A 19,300-nucleotide genomic window follows, 5' to 3' on the forward strand; every position below is an offset into this window, starting at 1 on the left:
AACAAAATACAATTATTATACCTAAATTATTTAATATTATACCTAAATTATTATACCTAATTAAACCAATTATTATTCACAATTATCCACAAATACAAATTATTATACTTCAATTATATAATATTCATAAATATTAATTTTTTCACAAATCTAAAACAAAAACTAAAAAAATTTAAAACAAAAACTAAAAAAAATTAAACTAAGAAGCTTATGGAAGACCTTCTTCCGTAAGAACACTACTAGAATTTTGGCATTCTACATCGCGTGATCTACGACGGTTTTGGAGAACCGTTTTATTATAAGGCGCGGTGGAAATTTTGTAATTAGGAGAAAAAAAAATAATTTTTCACGTTGTACATTCTAAGGCGGTTATTTATAACCGCCTTAGAATGTATGGAGGTGACAAACTTGTAATTACGTACAACGAAGTCAACGACGGGTTTTGACCTAGGACCGTCGTAGTATTATGAATATAAAAACTAATCTAAACCCACGGCGTCGCTACTCAGCCATTGTCGCAGACCATTCACGTTTCTTCTCAGCCATTGTCTCCGTCAAACTTTTTACCTTGCCTCCCTGAAGCTCACCCACATGGTGTCCCTGAACCTCACCCACATGGTGTACCTCAAACTCTGAACCTCACCCACATTGTGTACCTCAAACCCTAGACTGTTGTCTCAAAAATATTAGGTTATACGCCATCGACAATGTTTGCACGCGCGCATCCATGCTCACCTCGTCAAACAGGTAATCGACAAACCAGTGTTTGCTCGAGATTGATTTTGAATGAATTGTGGATGATTTTATCTTCATGTGTTTTTTTGTCGGCAATGATTTTCTACCACATATGCCTACACTAGAGATTCGTGAGGTCTGGTATTCTAGATCTCTTGTTCTCTCACTCCCTTTCTTTTATATTTTCTATATATTTGGTGTGAATCAAATTTCAGGACTGGTCTTCTATTTTCTAGGCATTAGTTGTGGATTTTGTCCTTGACTTAACCTAACTGGTCTTGGACGTATATTGGAGCTGTTTTTCCCCCCTTTTTTCATTTTTTGGATTTTGGTAGCTAATGTAAACAATTTGGGGCAATTTTGAAAAAAAATGATGGGTTTGTTCTTTTATCTAAATAATAAGGAACTAACTATCAAGAAAGCTTAAATTGTTAGATTGACCAAGGCTAGAGTGCTTTGGGTTGATTCGTTGAAGCATCAATAAAGTATCAAACCCACTCTACCTTCTCTGAAATTTAAGTTAATTTAAAGCATGTGAGTGGTTATGTAGGATTTTGTAGTCTAGGATTAGGAACAACTATCCCAAAAGCTGAAGCTTTTGGATGGAGGCAAAACTCCTGAGGAAATTGAAGCTATACGTAAAGATGTCGTAAGTTAACAAATTGAAGTGTTACTAATTTTGATTCATATGGAGATCTGGGTGTTCTTAATTCAATTTATTGTTTAGGTCTTGAAATACACTGAAGGCCTATGTTGGGTGATGCACTATTATTATGAAGGCGCTTGTTCTTGGAATTGGGGAGTTCCTTTTCTAGCTTTTTCTGGAGAATTGTATGAGCCTGAAATTATGTTGGCTTTCATTTACCTTTAATATGGCACTTGTGGTATTTTTCTCTTTTCTCACCTTGGATGATTAAATTTGGGATGACGTAATTTAAGGTGTTGAATACTTGGTTTTAAGACTAGTTTGGTTGAAACTGAAATTGTGTGATGCATTTTGAATGGGTATGGCTGTATCCTAAAGTGGATAGGTTTAATTACTTGTTTGCTGAATGGATGATCTCACCAGGTGAGTGCATTTTGAATCTTGATAGCTTTAATTAGGCACAATTAGCTGGGTGGTTAGATTTTAGTGTTGGAGGTATATATATTGAATTTCTTTCATATATATATATATATATATATGGAAAGTGGGAGGTATATATATAGAGTTTTTTTTTGGTTTAACAAAAGCAAATTAGATTCCTAGGTGAGTGCAGTTTTAGGTACTGATGAAAAATAATTGGTTATGTTTTTTTTTTATCTCATTTTGTTTAAGAAGCTATGGAGTGGTCAAAATTTGTTCACTAGTTAATTCCTTCTCCCTTGAGCATCCTAGTCGTACATGATTTGTTCACTAGTTACCTCTAGTACGATGTGGTTGTCTTTTACATAGTGCATTTTGAGATTGTTCTGAACTACGGCCAAGGTAACAAATCTTGACGCATATATGTTCATTGGTTTAGAGGTGAATTTGTTTTAACCGTGGGAATTGGTAAGTTAATTATGGAAAATTTCATGTGTTGCAACATTACATGTATTTTTTGAAGTACGACCAAGGTAACAGATCTTAAAGCCTGTTCATTGGTTTAGAGGTGAATTTATTTTAACCGTGGGAATTGGTAAGTTAATTATGGAAAATTTCATCTGTTTGTTGCAGCCTTACACATATTTAGTGTGTTATAGTCTCCTTTTTGTGTTTAGTATATTGACTTGTTATCTAATTTTGGTCACAATGAATAAATAACGTGTTCATTTAGTGTGCTACATATGTTAGTTTAAATCTTAGCTTCTCTCTCCAATTAGACTAAAAAGAGAATAAGGACATTTCCGAAAGTTTGTGAACGTGTATATATAATTTCCTTAATCGTTTTTTATTATTTACAAAAAGTAAAAAGAATAAAATAATTAAGTCATTAAATATCTTTTCATCCATTTAATTTGTATCCCAATTTCTTCCTTTATTTATTACACTTTTTGTTATTAACTCTTTTTTTTGGGGGGTTAAGTTGCATCTCTACTACCATTTCTTTTTTAAATAAAAAAACATAGAAAACCCAATCATTTAGTCCTACTTGGCCGAAGAATCAATAAGAGGTGTTCAAATACAAAGGGCAATGAGTGAATCCATATTGAGTGCAAATCATATTAAGTGTTTGATGGATGAAAAAGATGAAATCATATTAACTTGTAACTTTTCAGGTTTTAAGTGCAAATGCAGTGGCTGGTCTGAGCATTGAGTGTTTGATGGATGAAAAAGATGTTAAGGGCTTTATCAAGAGGGAAGAATTTGAGAATTTGGCATCAGGATTACTGGAGAAATTTAATATTCCCTGCAACAAAGCAGGGATACACTTGATATTCACTACTTTAATCATAATTACATGCTTTTAACTTGAAAGTTTCATATCCTTTGCAACATGAATTTAGCTAAATTTGTTTAGCTGTATTGTTCCCCTTGATTTATTAAAGTATGTTAACAAGTTACATTTTGATTTTAAGATAATTTGAATTCTGCAGCTTTGTAATTGAGATTCAGAATTTTAATCCAGATAATTTTAATTCTGCAACTAATAAAGATTGCGAAATGTTATTTTAATCCAGATAATTAAGAACCAGAAGAAAGCAATGGGAATGCATATATAAATACTATGCTCCAACCCCCAGTTTAATTTGGTGGTAAGTGGTAAACAGAGGAAAGGATAATAGCTTTTGATCTACCTAGTAGCACACAATATGGGAAGATCCCCATGCTGCGATGAGAATGGCCTTAATAAAGGTCCCTGGACTCCCGAAGAAGATCAAAAGCTAGTCCAACATATTCAGAAACATGGCCATGGTAGTTGGAGAGCCCTCCCTAAGCAAGCTGGTTTGTGTATTAATCTCTAGTATAATTTATAGTAATATGTTGCAGCAACTATATAGTTCTGTCTTTCCAGCATTTCCTCATTCATCTATTTCTCTTGCAACTTTTGCAAGTCTCAACAGATGTGGAAAAAGTTGTAGGCTAAGGTGTACTAACTATTTAAGGCCTGATATCAAGAGGGGGAAGTTTTCTCAAGAGGAGGAGCAAACAATTCTAAATCTCCATTCCATCCTTGGAAACAAGTACTTTCCTTGCCACATAATAATATTAAATCTCACACATTTCTGAGTTTTGTGTGCAGGTTTAATTGACTCTAGTAGGAATTATGTTCAGGTAATGGGATTAATTATTGTACAAAACTCACATTTCTTAGTTTTGTGTGCAGAAATTCAAACAATGACTGTGTAAATATATAAATATAAATAGCTTATATAAAATTATTTGCGAATATGAAAGTTGACTGTGCTTCGTATAGATAATGGAAATTAAGGTGAATGCTGCCCAATGTTTATATATCTTCATTACTAACAGCAAATTAAAGAAGTTGATTTTAATGAAGTGAATGTTTTCTTTCCTTTTATTCTCATTTTTTTTGTGTGTGTGATTGATTGAATAGTAAAAAATAGAATGATGATGATGAATTAATTTAGCTAATTAAACAGAAACGTTTATATAAATGGATTTTGTTTCAAAGCCTTGAATAATATACTTGATAAAATTTGTTTAGAAACCTTTACTTTATCCTTGGGAGAAGGGAATACCAATGCAAAGAAAGAAAACAAGAAGGTCAAATAAAGCCTCTAATACCTACCCAGTTAGTCAAACATTAGAAATTGTTGGCTGCATTTAAGGAGTAATAACCACATCTAACAGCATGTTTCAATCATTCTTGAACATGTATATAAAGCCTAATCAATCAAAGCCAAATGTTTAGTTTTTTATATTTCCAATAAAGACAAATCAATTCTGCGGCTTTGATGGTGGAAGTTTTGGTTCAATACCATGATGACTTAACATCTGGTCTAAAAAAAGCTCATCATGAATTGCTATTTCATATTAGCTTGCTGCAATTTAGGGTGAAAACTATTAATGACTTTTAATTTTTCAATTATATACAGTAATGTCATGAATGATGAATTATATATATATATATATATATATATATATATATATATATATATATATATATATATTCTTTAATGTTCACATGTTCACCAGGCAAACAATGTTAGAGTTCCTACACCTCCTCGTCCTTCAAAATTAATGTACAGGTATGACTGGTTAAATTCATGAAAATAATGAAAATTGAATCAAAAAATATTTGCAAAATGTGGTGGAAGTAAACATTTAATTTTCAATCTGTACATTCTTGACAAGGAGAGCTGTTGAAACGGGCAAGTGTTGTCGACTTTACTGATGAATCTCAGCCCCCCTTGGCTGATCCTACAAGGTAAGCTTATGCTTCCCTTTCAATCTACTGCTTCTTAATTTGCTTAGAACTTGCTTGACTTATGTTTGCAGGACCATTGAAGTGGACAATGGATTTAAAAAATCAAAGTTGTGGAAGCCCCCAAGATACAAAGACACACGGGTTGATGAAGTATTTGCTGCCAAAAAGTCCAAGTTTAAAATTGCATCTGGCAAGGAAAATGCAAAGGTTATTATGTTTTTTTCCCACCTAGAGGTAGTGCACATTACGGTCGTTATAATTAGAATTGGATGAATTTGTTTCCTGATTAAATTATATTTTCTTTTATTAAAACATTTGGTATGAGCTTAATTTAAATAATTAGTTTTTTTCCTCGTTATTTTGAAGTTTACATCTCACTTTATTAGCTGTGTAGTGAGCTATTTTACTTTAAAATACCAATACTTTAATATTTTTACTCTTTGCTGTTAAAATATTTGTTATGGCATTTTTAATTATTGATCATGAATTGATTCGTGTTACAGTTCAATCCATGATTAGGTAAATAAATTTTTTGATTCATGATATGAATTCTGATTTGACAACCTTTGAGGCCTACTATTGGTGTGTGCCATTTCCCACACTTGACATATACGTGGTTAATACCAGGTTATCCAAAATCTACTTTGCTAGCTAAATCAGCTACCCTCCATACTTTTGTTGGTTAATTTGAAAATCGAGATATTACTGGATAAATCTGAAGTCGTGTATAACACTTTCAGATTGAATCAAATTTCAGGGTTCAACCAAAATTATTCAATCGGATAAAATCAAAAGATTATAATTCAAGAGTTTTGTTTTGGTCTTGTATGTTTTGTCACCCGTTATGCTTTCTGAACCAGAATGATTATTTATGATCAAAGAACAGGTGGTTTTTGGCGGTTGATGGAAGTTTTTTCTTTTTAAAAACTGCCGTTGATGGAAGTTTTAGTAGCTTCCATGTAACTTCCAACCATTGATGGAAGTTTTAGTAACTTCCATGTAACTTCCAAAATTTGCCTAAACCGAACATCTCGTTATTACATTAAAACAAGCGTACACTCTTATTTTAACATAATAAAGAGATCAATTACACTAAAATATCCAACAAACCTCCCCCATTTTAGTGTAATTACCGATCAAATCATCAAAGTCATAACATACCACAAACTACTGCATAGATGAAATATTGTGACGATTGAATTTCATCTTAGCAAATTACACGTTTCAAATATTCGAATATCAGGGTGTCACTAAGGATTGAACCCTTTCTATTCATAATGAATACATGAAGATAATCTGCACAATAGTTTATACCATTACTCTTGCTCGACACTAGTTTACTAGCCTGTGTCCCTATCCTTCATAAGCATATCAAAGCCAAGTCTCAGCTTCTTGAAGCGGCTAAACTTCATGCTTATATAGGTAGTCCTTTTCTTTCTTGCACCTGCAAATGCAATTTTTCAAAAGAACCATTGAGAAGTTATACTTCAACCTCCTTAACTTACAGAACCGAACACATTCCTTTTGGGATACTTTCGATGATGTGTTCCAATCTCTACATGTTAAGCTTTCCACATTGAATTCAGCACCTAATGTCATATTAGATGGAAATTGGGTATCTTAACATAAGAGATTTCAGATGGACTTTAATCCTAATCCCACAGCCGACCTTTTCACGAGATCTCTACTTAACCCTTTGGTTAAATGATCAGCCAAATTATGCTGAGTTCTCACAAACTCCACTGATATCACACCATGCATGATTAACTCCCGAACCATGTTGTGTCTAACACCCAAGTGTCTAGACTTCCCATTATACACTTGACTATATGCCTTAGCCAAAGTTAATATGGGGTAACCTTATTCCTTTTGTTAGGAATTCAGTTCAACAAGTAACAGGCTGTCAACATAGCCTCACCCCAAAATCCTTCACTTAAACCCGAATAGGATAACATGGAATTCACCATTTCTTTCAAGGTTTTATTCTTCCTTTCAGCTACACCATTCTGTTTTGGTGTATAGGGAGCTGTAGTTTGATGTATTATTTCAGTAGACTGAAAATAAACCGGATCATAATACTCACCTCCCCTATCCGTACGAAGAGTTTTGATTAGCCCATTTTGATGAAGTTCTACCTCTTTCTTATAAATTTTAAATTTATCAAGAGCTTCATCTTTTGTATTTAATAAATATACATAACAATACCTTGATGCATCATCAATAAAAGTAACAAGATATTTTTTTTTATGACCTAATGATGGAGTAGCATGCAAATCACACAAATCACTATGAATAAGGTCTAAGACTTTAGTCTCACTTTTAACATTCTTAAAAGGTTTCCTAGTGATCTTGGTCAACATGCAAGTTATGCATTTTTCAATGTTCATATCAAAAGGAGGAATCATACTTGGTTTTGACATATCTTTTAATCTTTTGTAATGAACATGTCCTAATCTAGCATGCCAAATTTCTAATTTTGTCATATTAGTTATAGAACTACACGAGGCCATACAAACAGATTCATGAACAAAAGGAACATCAATGTTTAATTTAAACATTCCATTACAACGATAACCAAATCCAACAAATGAACCATGTCTTGACAAGATGTACTTGTCACTTTCAAGTACTTGCTTGAAACCACAATTATTTAAAGCCATACCAGACAATAAGTTCTTACGAATACCAGGTACAAATAAGACATTATCCAAATACAAACTTTTTCCGGAAGTAAAAACTAAATTCACACAACCTAATCCTAGGATTGGTTCAGTTGCAACATTGTCCATCTTCACAATAGAGTCATCATCGATTGGTCTAAATTCTTTGAACCAACGACGATCTTTGCACACATGGCTTGTTGCTCCTGAATCAAACCACCAAGCAACGTCATCATCCTGCACATAGAATGCATCAGATATTAGTGATACATAATTTGAATTCGTATTCGAATTAAAATTATTCACTACAATCTGACCTTGTTGCTTTTCAGGATCATTAGACCCACTTGGACCAGCCTTGTTCTTTCCTTTGAACATCCGGCAATCCCTCTTTAAATGACCAGGTTTCCCACACTTCCAACATGACAATTTTGTCTGTTTGTTTGGACCTTTGTTCTTATTTCCTTGAAATTTTCGTTTGTTACCTTTAGCATTGTAATTTTGCTTAACTGTTCCACTTTCTTCTACCATATTAACGGAAGAGAAACCTGCTACGTTTTTATCATTGACTTTGTCAATTTCCTGAGCCCTCAGCGACTCCTCAATCATGAAATGACTACCGAGTTGAACCAGAGTCAACTCTTCCTTCTTATATTTCAAGGTATGCTTGAAGTCTTTCCAAGAAGAAGGCAGTTTATCAATTATAGATGAAACTGCAATGGATTCATCCATTTTCAAATCATGTTGAGTAAACTGACCCAAAATCCGCAGCAGCTCATTATATTGTTCCATAACAGGCCTCGAATCAATCATTTTGTAATTAAAGAAATTACTAACTAAGAATTTGTTACTTGAGGCATCTTCTGCCATATACTTGGATTCAAGAGAGTTCCATAATTCCTTAGCAGACTCAACATTTTGATAAATATCAAAGAGAGAGTCAGACATACCGTTCAGAATGCGTCCACGACAAATGTAATCGTCGTTCTCCCATTTCGAACGCTTCCTTTTTTGATCCAGAGTTTCGTCTTCCATATACACCGGCATCGGTGTACTCAGCACATACACCACATTCAATGTTGTCAAGAGAAAGTGCATCTTCTTTTGCCATCTTCTGAAATCTTGCCCTTCAAACTTGTCCAACTTCGCAAACTTGCTTGTCATCTTCGAACTATTGTTCGTCATCTCGAAAAAATTTGATTCAATCTTTTGTTGGTTAATTTGAAAATCGAGATAATACTGGATAAATCTGAAGTCGTGTATAACACTTTCAGATTGAATCAAATTTCGGGGTTCAACCAAAATTGTTCAATCGGATAAAATCAGAAGATTATAATTCAAGAGTTTTGTTTTGGTCTTGTATGTTTTGTCACCCGTTATGCTTTCTAAACCAGAATGATTATTTATGATCAAAGAACAGGTGGTTTTTGGCGGTTGATGGAAGTGTTTTCTTTTTAAAAACTGTCGTTGATGGAAGTTTTAGTAACTTCCATGTAACTTCCAACCGTTGATGAAAGTTTTAGTAACTTCCATGTAACTTCCAAAATTTGCCTAAACCGAACATCTCGTTATTACATTAAAACAAGCGTGCAATCTTATTTTAACATAATAAAGAGATCAATTACACTAAAATGTCCAACAACTTTTTCTATCTTCTCAAAAGTGTAAAGTTTCAAGTTGGACTTGGGGAAACTTAACCACGTTGTGATTATAAGTGCAGGATTTGCATCATATATAAATGATAAGGTAGTCCTACATGTTTCCCAGCTACCCTCCACACCTAGAAGTTAGTTACAGTTAGATCTCATCTCCTTTAAATGTAAACAAATAAATCTAATTTATTATAGTTTAAAAACAACTATATTATTCTAAAAAAATCTAATTAAACTTTTAGTCTTAAAAAATTTTAAATTTTAAATTTTATTTTCTTCTTTTTTAATTCCTTTAAATATTATAATTTTTCAACTTTATATATATGTTGATATTTCATGAGATTAGTATATAATTTTGACTATGATGCACTCTCTCAACTTCAGCATTTTTCCATCAACAACCCGGGGGATCCTTTCATTGAAAGCAATTATGGTGTCCACTCTAGGCAGTTTGAGGTTGGTGTTTTGGACTGGTTCGCGTGGTTGTGGGAACTCGAGAAAGATGAGTATTGGGGCTATATAACAAACTATGGCACAGAAGGCAATCTTCATGGCATCCTAGTGGGGTTAGTAATTCTGCTAGTTTTGTGTATGCTGCTGTAGAAAACTTGAAATAGGTCTAATGTGGTGAAATGACTTTTGTTTGTAGGAGAGAGGTGTTCCCTAATGGGATTTTATATGCCTCACAGGAATCACATTATTCTGTTTTCAAAGCTGCTAGAATGTACATAATGGAATGTGTGAAGATTAACACTCTTTGGTCTGGTGAGATTGATTGTGATGGTTTTGAGGCCAAGCTTCTTTGTCACAAGGACAAGCCAGGAATTGTGGATGTGAACATAGGTAACTTTCTCCTCCTCTGTTTCTCTCTCTGACTCTTCCCTGTGCCCTCTCTCTTCTCTTTTTGATTCTGACTCTCGCAGGTTCTACATCCATTGTGATGGGGCTTTGTTTGGTCTCATGCTGCCTTTTGTCAAACGTGTAAGTCTTGAAATGTCACTTTTTGACTGTTCAATTTTTCGTTGCTATCCTCGTGTTTTCTGACACACAACATACTAAGAATTTTAAACATTGTCTAATTAGCTTCTTCCTTTTGTGAATAAAGCATACTAAGAAAACTATGTCTCTAATGATTGGAAAATACTGAATTTTAAAACAATATTTATTGTTTTCCCTAAACAAGTTTGGGGACCTACTTCCATATAGAAATGTTGAGTCTAGTTAATCAAGCAGGTAAGTTATTAGCCTAATATTATAAGGATTTCATTTCTTAGTTGGGACCCAATTCTAGAACCGCGTATCTGGAATTCCATTGCAAACTTTACTTTTACATTGGAGAATTTATTATTTTTTATATAATTAATTTTATAATCAACAAGATTTTTGAATTAATTTTAATTCACCTTTATGTTCGATAAAACATTTAATTATGAGTTTTATTCTTAACTTATTTTATAAATTACACAACTTTAAGATTAATTCTACAAATTAAATCCATTCAAAATTAATTTTATCGTGTCCTCCATAAACGATAGATAATCGAGTGTGGAGCGAATACCTGATTACTTTTTGTGGCTATTTGTTGTTTTTTTATCTCTATTGAAGAATGTGCATTTTAATTTTAATAAAAGTACTTTTGTGTTTGAACATATGCAATATTAATTGATATCTTTGCTTTCTTATTTCTATACTTAGTACATATAATGAGTATGTGCTCTATCGGAAGATATAGTCTCATTTTAGCTTTCTCTTTTCCATATATTTATTTTGATAAAGAACAAGGAAAAGTGGAGTGAGAAGAATTTTAGTGCCCCACTCAACCTTGTTGGACGTTAAGAATTTCAATATCAACAGATTATGAATATAATAATTATAGCAAGAATACTAAAAGAGTAGTAGTAAAGTCACGTTAGACAAAGAAAATGTAACAATATTTCACAAGACATACTTGGTATTTCACTATATATACTATTGGTATTTTTTAATTAATCAAGTTAATACGTGTATCAAAGTTAATTTATTCTAATGGATTATTTTTAATTTATTCAATTTTATTTATTTATTTATCAATTTATTTAATTTTATTAGGATGAATATTTTTGGGTACCTAATAGTAGGATATGCTAATAAATATATGCTTGGAGTTATTCCTTTTTATTTCCTAAAAACATTTCCTAGATCATTGTATATTCCAGAATGAAGTTGAGGCTGCAAAATCTGAGATTCAGACGTGGTATTCTTTATTTCAAAATGAACCTTTTATACTTATTGAGACCACTCCAAGTTAGTTTATGCTTGTTAAGCAAGAGACTTGTCAAATATTAATGTTGTTGTTGGTGGTGTTATTATTATTTTGCTGAACAAAATCAATATAAATGTTACTAATTTATAAGTCTGTCATGATTTGAATGTGCTCTTTGAAAGAAATACATGACTTATTATGTGTATAGCATATCATGTGAGTACTCGCTCTTATTGTTACAAATAAGAATAATAAACATAGACCATAAGATCATATTTGAATGGTCAAGATTAATGCACATGACTTTTTTAAGTGGCCATATGACGACTAACATTCGAACTAGAGGATTTATTTGAAATAAGTTTTTAACATATGTGCATGGGATTTTGATCCATGTTTTGTTTACTGCTGATGAATTCTTATTCTTGTTTTTGTTATTAGCTTCAAAGTATGAACCAGATGGTCGAGTAATGCTGGTTGAATTTGAAACACTTCGTTATACGAGACAGGAAGACCAACAAGGACTATTAGGTTATCAATCCCTTTACATGATGCTCAAGAATTTTTGTCTCTACCAACTTCATTATGCTTTTCTAGGAATAGGATAAGAGATTTTGAGCAACCAAACACTCGTGTTATACATATGACTAGCTATAATAATTTATTTCAATAACAAATTTGCAGGTGTAAAGCTGTCATATAATTATGCATATTTCAATTGTATTGCATAATTTTTTATAGTATATTAATTTCATTGCAGAATTTTGATCGGGGTAATATAATTTCATTGCTAAATTAAATCTTATATGAGACATTAAGTATAATTATATTTGCACATATAGTTACTGTCATTATTGAAAAAAAAACACAAAAAATTAATAATTCTACATCGGTTGATGACAAAAATGATGTAGAAACTACACCATTCAACATCGGTTATTAGTCAAAACCAATGTAGAATGCTATAGCCTTCTACAACGGTTGTCGTCACAAACGATGTAGAAAGTACGCCCTTCAACATCAGTTATTATCCAAAACCGATGTAGAATGATTTGGTGCCCATAGACCATTTTACATCGGTTATCATAACAACTGATGTAGAATGGTTTAGGATACTACTACGGTTTTGATAGCAAACGATGTAGAAAGTATGACATTCTAAATTGGTTTTGGCTAATAACCGATGTTGAATGGCGTGCTTTCTACATCGGTTTTGGCGAATAACCGATGTTGAATGACATGCTTTCTACATCGATCAGATATCCGTCGTTGTAGGACGCGTGACTTTCAATATCGCCTGCAATGATGACGCGTCATAACCGATGTAGAATGGGTAAAAGAACCGATGTAAAAAGGTTGTTTTTTAGTAGTGCGATGCATTTTACACTTACGGAAAAAGTTCTTCCACAAAAAACTTATGAAAGAACTTCTTCCGTATGTTAGATCTTACGAATAGATCTACTAAAATACAAGATACCCAGAAAAGTCATAAAATGTGTACATTCATCGAAAAAAAAAAAAACACCACCCAGTAAGAGTTTCACCTTCACCGAACTGCTAACTCTCTCAACACTTGCAAAAACCACCACGAACGGCACAAACCGGAGAAGAATGAAAGAAACAAAGCTTGAAACGTAAAAGAAAACCCAAAGCGCTGCCAATTTAAAGAAAAAAAACAGAGGAAAAAAATTGACATTTTTTAAAAGTGTTGGGTGCACCAGTAATGTTGTTGGTGTACCTAGCAACACCCCCATTATTTAGCATAGTCAGATCACTCTCTTTTGATTTTATTTTTAATTGTCTTTAATCTTAAAAGGATGATGGACTGATATAACCTCATGTTATGTTCACATGAAAAAAATTTATTTAGCGAAAAAATATATTTTATTGTGTGTAAAGTTCCCTTGAGTCAACGGTAACCACCATTACAAATAGGATTAATTTCTAACCCAGCGAGTTGGGGGATAACCATGGTCTGACCCAAGATCAATAAAAAAATTAATTTTCTTTTTTTTTATTGATTTGGGTTTGAAATAAATTTATTCATCAATAAAATTGAAAATAAAAAATGGAAAAATAATTAAGTGGTGAATTTAGGATCTAAAATTTGTGTAATATTGTTTTTGTACGTGTAGTACTGTAGAACTCCTTTTTAAAAAAAAAATTCCTTTTAAGTGATCTTTTTCATAAACTTGAAATATTCAAACTACAGTTTGCTAAAACAGAAATAAACTATAGAAAAAAATGGCAAGTAAATTTCAAGAGTTATTAAAAATGAAACTAGTTTAGAAGAAAAAGACAAATTAAATAAAAAAATCATGGATTTTCTAAAATATGCATGGGAACAAAAATCTCTCAAAAAAGAAGTAGGAGGATCAAAATTATAGATTAAAAACTAAAAAAAAGATTAAAATTATAATTTAACAAAAAAAAGATTGAGTGAAGAGACTTCACTAAAAGAAATCAACCAAATTCTTTGAAAGAATCTAGTCTTTAAGAAATCTGGTGAATTCATTACACCAATTTCATGATGATCCAAACATTTTTTTTTTACCAAATATCAATCATATATTATGTTATGAAATTAAAATAAATGTCGTGTGATTTCTTAATTTGAATCAAAATATATTATCAATTAGAATGTTTAAAATTTTGAATAGGACATTGATCATGAATACCGTAATTAACATATAATTATGCATTTTATACATAAAAAATGAAAAAAAAAGTCATTTATATTTTGGTGAGAAAAAAATGAAAAGCAATACCACGTGATATATGCCTATGTGGCAAAGTCTATATATATATATTAAATATACATTTTGGTAAATATTATTTATTAAATATAATTAAATGCATAATACTTTTTAAATATTAAATTTATTTATTTTTATGTTAATAATTATTTTTAAATAATGTTATATTTTCTTATTATATCTATTATTAATTCTTGTAATACTATATGAATTAAATTCAAATAAAAATAAATATATTTAATAGTACGAAACATGAAAAGCATTAAATAATTTTTTATTTAATAAATAAGATGGTTTATGAAGAAGATGTTAAAAATTTAGAATTAATTATGCTTTTAAGTATTAAGAAGATTAAGTTTAAAATTTTCCATGAGTGTAATTTAAGCAATTCATTTGAAGTTATTTATCTTATGTTAATTAGTTCACATATAATGTCACATTATAATTAAGAAATTTATATATATTTTATTTCAATAATATAATTTTATGTAACCAATGAATTATCCATCTTATATGATATTTAAATGACAAAAAAATATTTTTTTTACTCATAAATATCTGTCAACCAAAACTTAATTTTAAATAATGTAATATCTGAGGTAGATCATTTCCGATAATTAAAAAAACTAAATAACAATATCTAAAAATAAACAATTTTACAAGCGTGGAGAAAATATAACAAGGATACAATTAGAAAGAAAACATAGACGCCCATATTCGTTAAAGAGCGAAGAATAAGAAATTTATTACATGATGACCCGTGAACTTGCAAGATTATCCAAATACTGAAATCTCATCAATTCAATCAACTTGAATAAAAAGACAAAAGAGCTACAGACATATGAAGCCGTGACACACCCCCATTACAAAGCTATAAATACGATTAAACTTTAGGCACAAATTTAATTCCATAACATAAATAATAGTCCAAAATCTTCCACTATATATAGTTAGCAATGAAACCTTATTATTCCCATTACCCTAAAACCAAACTCACCAATATAGAAGAAATATCAATACCCAAAAGACTTTGCAATAATAGTCAAATTAATTTGACAATATCATTGTCTCCAAAGTCAAGACAACTTAGGTGTTAATTAACCATTTTTAATTATTTGGTGCAAAGTTCACGAGCAACTCCAAGCCTTGAATTGGGCACGTCATAGAGCACACGGTGGTTTTGTTGCTGCATGTTGGCAATGACATTGAGCACTGAGTTCACGTTATCAGGAGCCGAAGCCATGGCCAAGCATGAGGTGCTGCCAGCAGTGCTGTGTATGAGAATGTTGTCCTGTGGCAGCGTCACGTTCATGCCTGAGAACATGAATGTGATGGTGGGTGCAACTATTGGGACTGTGTAGCATGTGTCAAAGCCTCCTAGGGATGTCACTGTTAGGTTTGCCTTTGCCGCCATCGCCACTCTTCGCCGGAACTCGTCCCGGACAGCCGTGTATACCGGTGCAACTAGCCTGGTGAAGACCGTGCCTGAAAATGTTCAGCAACGAATTAAAATGTTAGTATTTACTTATGATGGGACGAGCCGATAGTTTGATTTTTGCATACATTAATTAAAAATCACTTTAAATATGATTTTAAAAATAATTATAATAATAATTAATTAATAGGCTTATCACGATTTATAAACAGTGTAAAAGTTATTAATACTTTTTAATTAAATTCTACAGTTAACAGTAATGTTCTTCATTTGTGGCTTTTTCTTAAAAGATTATTTTCTTTTTCACGAAAAAATGCAAAGAAGAAAGAGAGGCCATACTATGTTATTGGGTTTTTTTTTTCAGAAAAGGCATGCGGGACACTGCATGGGGACTGGGAAGAGAGTGATGTATGAATATCACGTGTAGCATTTTGACTCAATATGTGACTTTTTTATTTCTAAAAAACCTAATAACAAATAATTTTTAATTATTAAGTTTAAAACTTAAACTTTAGTTGTTTTATATTTTGATCTGACTTTCGTTCGACTAATTAAGTCTTATAACATAAAATGTATTTTTTCTCTTGTATTATTATTTTCTTAAATGTCTGGGTAGAAAGGCATTACCAGAATCAAAGACGGTGCCGGCTCCGGTGGCCGCATTGAACGCCAACGCTGCTGGAGGAATATCGACAATTTTCCGGCCAACCCTAATTGCAAACAAGTTCACATAATAGAGGGAAGATCTTCTAGGATTCTTGAGAAGAGGGGTATACTTGATCCTTATGGGCTGGGCCACAGGCCCAAGTCTCAGTGACCCAGAGAAGTTAAGTGATTTAAAGCTGGGCAAGCAGTAAGAGAATGTGGACTGGTAGAGGTTTTGGGTCTGGGACAACAATGACAATGGGCCTCGGCCCAAGCCCAATAGCCCCTGTGGTGGTGTACTGGGCCCAGTAGTCTTTGCAACACACCCAAAGGTGTACCCAGGAATAGGGTCAGTGGCTAGAGTAACAGTGTCTTGGACCACATTAGCAGCTATTGAGGAGCTACCATAGGTCAAGTTGAAGGTGCACGCGCTTGTTCCGCAACTGGGGCTAGGTACCTGAAAAAAATGTTCACATTTGCTTTAGAAGAAAAAAAAAAAAAGTCTCGTGAACCCTTGCCTGGCAAAAAGTGCACATAGTTTTTGTAGATTTTGAAATTTGTTGGATAGGGATATAGGCAGCGCAAGTCAACCCCACTCGCTATGCATGTTTCTATGTGATGATAGTGAAGAGAATCATTGGAGTGAAATTACTCTCCTTCCACGTCAAGAAAAAGAAAAAGACTAATGGCAAAAAAAATAGTCTGGGCCATCCAAAACTAATCCTCACTATTGTTTAGCAATTATCACAATCTTTAATGTAGTACACTCATAAAAGACGTCAGAATTGTAATGTAGTGGGACTCGAGTTCACATGATTCATATTTCGTTTTCAAATGAAATATAAAATGCATTATAATTTTTTTTTTAAATGATACATAGACAATTCATGCCTATACATCCCAAGTTAAAAAGATAGAAGAGAAAAGTGTAGATATTTATAATGATATAATATGGAGAAAAAAAATGTGACAATAGAGTATTTCTACTTGGGGATATAAAAAACTATCACTCGGATTTAATTGCACATAAGTCCATTTAGCCCGGTTGTGTACAATGAAAACTGCCATAATTCTGTAAGTAACGATATTGGATATTTCAAAATTTCCCATTACAGTCAAGCTACTAAAAAGAGCAATTTTTTTTTTACAATAATAATAATAAAGATAGAATTTAAGTTCTCATGCATATTACTTAAATATTCTAACCTTTAAACAGTAGCTGACCCTAGTGGGTTAGTTACTAAACGAGCATTGGAACAAATAACTTTAAGCAATAATTATAAGTTAATCAATCATCACACACAAAAAACGGTAAATTAATTTGGATCTTGGCACGGTGTTTTCGTTTTTGTTTTTTGTTTTTTTTCCTTCTAGTCATGGAAGCCATGAGTGCTATCTGTTTTAAACTGACATAGGAGCAGAGAGACAGCAAAAATGAGCTGAAAAGTTATATCTACGCGACATTTTAATGTTTGGCTTCTTTCTATTCATGGAATCTGGAGTGTGAACCTACATGATGAATTCAGAAGTGGAAAGGACTCCCAAAATGTGATGTAAAAGTTCACAATTACGGGTATGCTTGCATTTTTTATTTGAGGGTCCAAAAATATGTCTGAAAGTAATATCAGATTTAATGTTTATGTATGTAAAACAATTTTATATTTTTTCTTCCATATCAGTTTGAGATTTTGTTTGATTATCCTAAAAAAAAGTATGTTTAAGAGTAAAATTTTGTTTCAAAACTCAATATTAGAGAAGTAATATTAAAATATTTTTTAAACTTTAATCCAAAAATACACTAACCTTATTGCATTCAGGAGAGCCACAGCTAACATTCTTGAAAGTGGTGGACTTTTCAGGAGCAAAAAGGGTTGAAGTGCAGCCATCACAGGCAGTGCAAGGGATCCAAGCAGCATCATTGCTAGTGTCTATGGCCAAGAGCAAGGTTTGTGGTGGGGTCCCTATTTTGGCCCTCACAATGTAAGTTGGGCTTTGAATAATTTGCCTTCCTGAGGCAATGGGCACAATTGACCTCCCAGCCACCATGCTAGCCAGGAACTGTAGCCTGGCTTGGTCCTTGGCCTGCAGCTGGAGGACACTCTCTGCCCATGAGAGTGGCTTTGATGGCCTAAATGGGGAACATGGGCTGAACACATGGAAAACTTCAAGGGTTGAGCCATGGTCTTGGGTGTCACATTTGGGGGTGAGTCCTTGGACTAGGGAGAAGAGTAGGAAGAGAAGTAAAGGAGAGAGTGAGAGTGTGGTTTTCATGGCTATTGATGTGGTTGGATTTTGGTGCCTTTCACTAGAGTCCTCACTACTATATATATATATATATATATATATATATAGTAAAGGGAAAATTAGTAAAAGGGAAAAAAAAAACTAAGTGATTGGATTTTTATGGGATTTTTGTTTTTACCTTTTTTAATTGATTTTTAGTATTTTGGGGGGAAAATATTTTTTTTTGGGGTTTGTGGGTGAGGAAGGGGTATGGATCACTTAGTGGTATTAAGGTTGTGGGGGTGACTAGAGTTATTTAGAAGTAAGTGGAAGATAACAGACTGTACTCCATTTGGTTTTGTAGTCTACTCTGCCTATTTCCTGTATCACAATTTCAACATGGAAATTACATCTTCCACTACATACTATGATGTTATGATGGATATGTATTTTGTGTAAAATGGTTGAATATTGCAAGAGTTTTCTCAAAAGATTCGGGATGATGTATTAAATTGGAATAAACTAAAAACTAAATGAAAATACGATTATTTTGAAATAAATATTTCTAAATAATCCTATTTTTATAACTTATTTATA

The 19,300-nt window shown here is 32.4% G+C and overlaps 2 protein-coding genes and 1 long non-coding RNA gene across 3 annotated transcripts; 2 read left to right on the top strand and 1 right to left on the bottom strand.

Annotated features, from left to right (window-relative positions):
• The first annotated feature begins 400 nt into the window (after window positions 1-400).
• LOC102666413 (uncharacterized) lies at window positions 401-4,776 on the top strand. Its single transcript, XR_005887307.1, has 3 exons — window positions 401-747; window positions 3,379-3,643; window positions 3,763-4,776. It is a non-coding gene; the product is annotated as an uncharacterized lncRNA (long non-coding RNA).
• A 137-nt stretch (window positions 4,777-4,913) lies between these two features.
• LOC100815568 (serine decarboxylase 1-like) lies at window positions 4,914-10,814 on the top strand. The gene is made up of 6 exons (XM_041006825.1): window positions 4,914-4,920; window positions 5,018-5,090; window positions 5,162-5,297; window positions 9,787-9,968; window positions 10,052-10,245; window positions 10,389-10,814. The coding sequence occupies exons 1-6, from the start codon at window positions 4,914-4,916 to the stop codon at window positions 10,499-10,501; spliced, it is 705 nt and encodes a 234-aa protein (XP_040862759.1). The 3' UTR covers window positions 10,502-10,814.
• A 4,276-nt stretch (window positions 10,815-15,090) lies between these two features.
• LOC100775446 (aspartyl protease AED3) lies at window positions 15,091-18,804 on the bottom strand. Its single transcript, XM_003538215.5, has 3 exons — window positions 18,284-18,804; window positions 16,463-16,937; window positions 15,091-15,885 (listed from the first exon to the last, which is right to left on the bottom strand). Exons 1-3 carry the CDS (start codon window positions 18,749-18,751, stop codon window positions 15,512-15,514), a joined length of 1,317 nt encoding a protein of 438 aa, XP_003538263.1. The 5' UTR covers window positions 18,752-18,804; the 3' UTR covers window positions 15,091-15,511.
• Window positions 18,805-19,300: the final 496 nt, after the last annotated feature.

Source organism: Glycine max, chromosome 11, assembly GCF_000004515.6.
Source record: "Glycine max cultivar Williams 82 chromosome 11, Glycine_max_v4.0, whole genome shotgun sequence".
Lineage (NCBI taxonomy): Eukaryota > Viridiplantae > Streptophyta > Magnoliopsida > Fabales > Fabaceae > Glycine > Glycine max.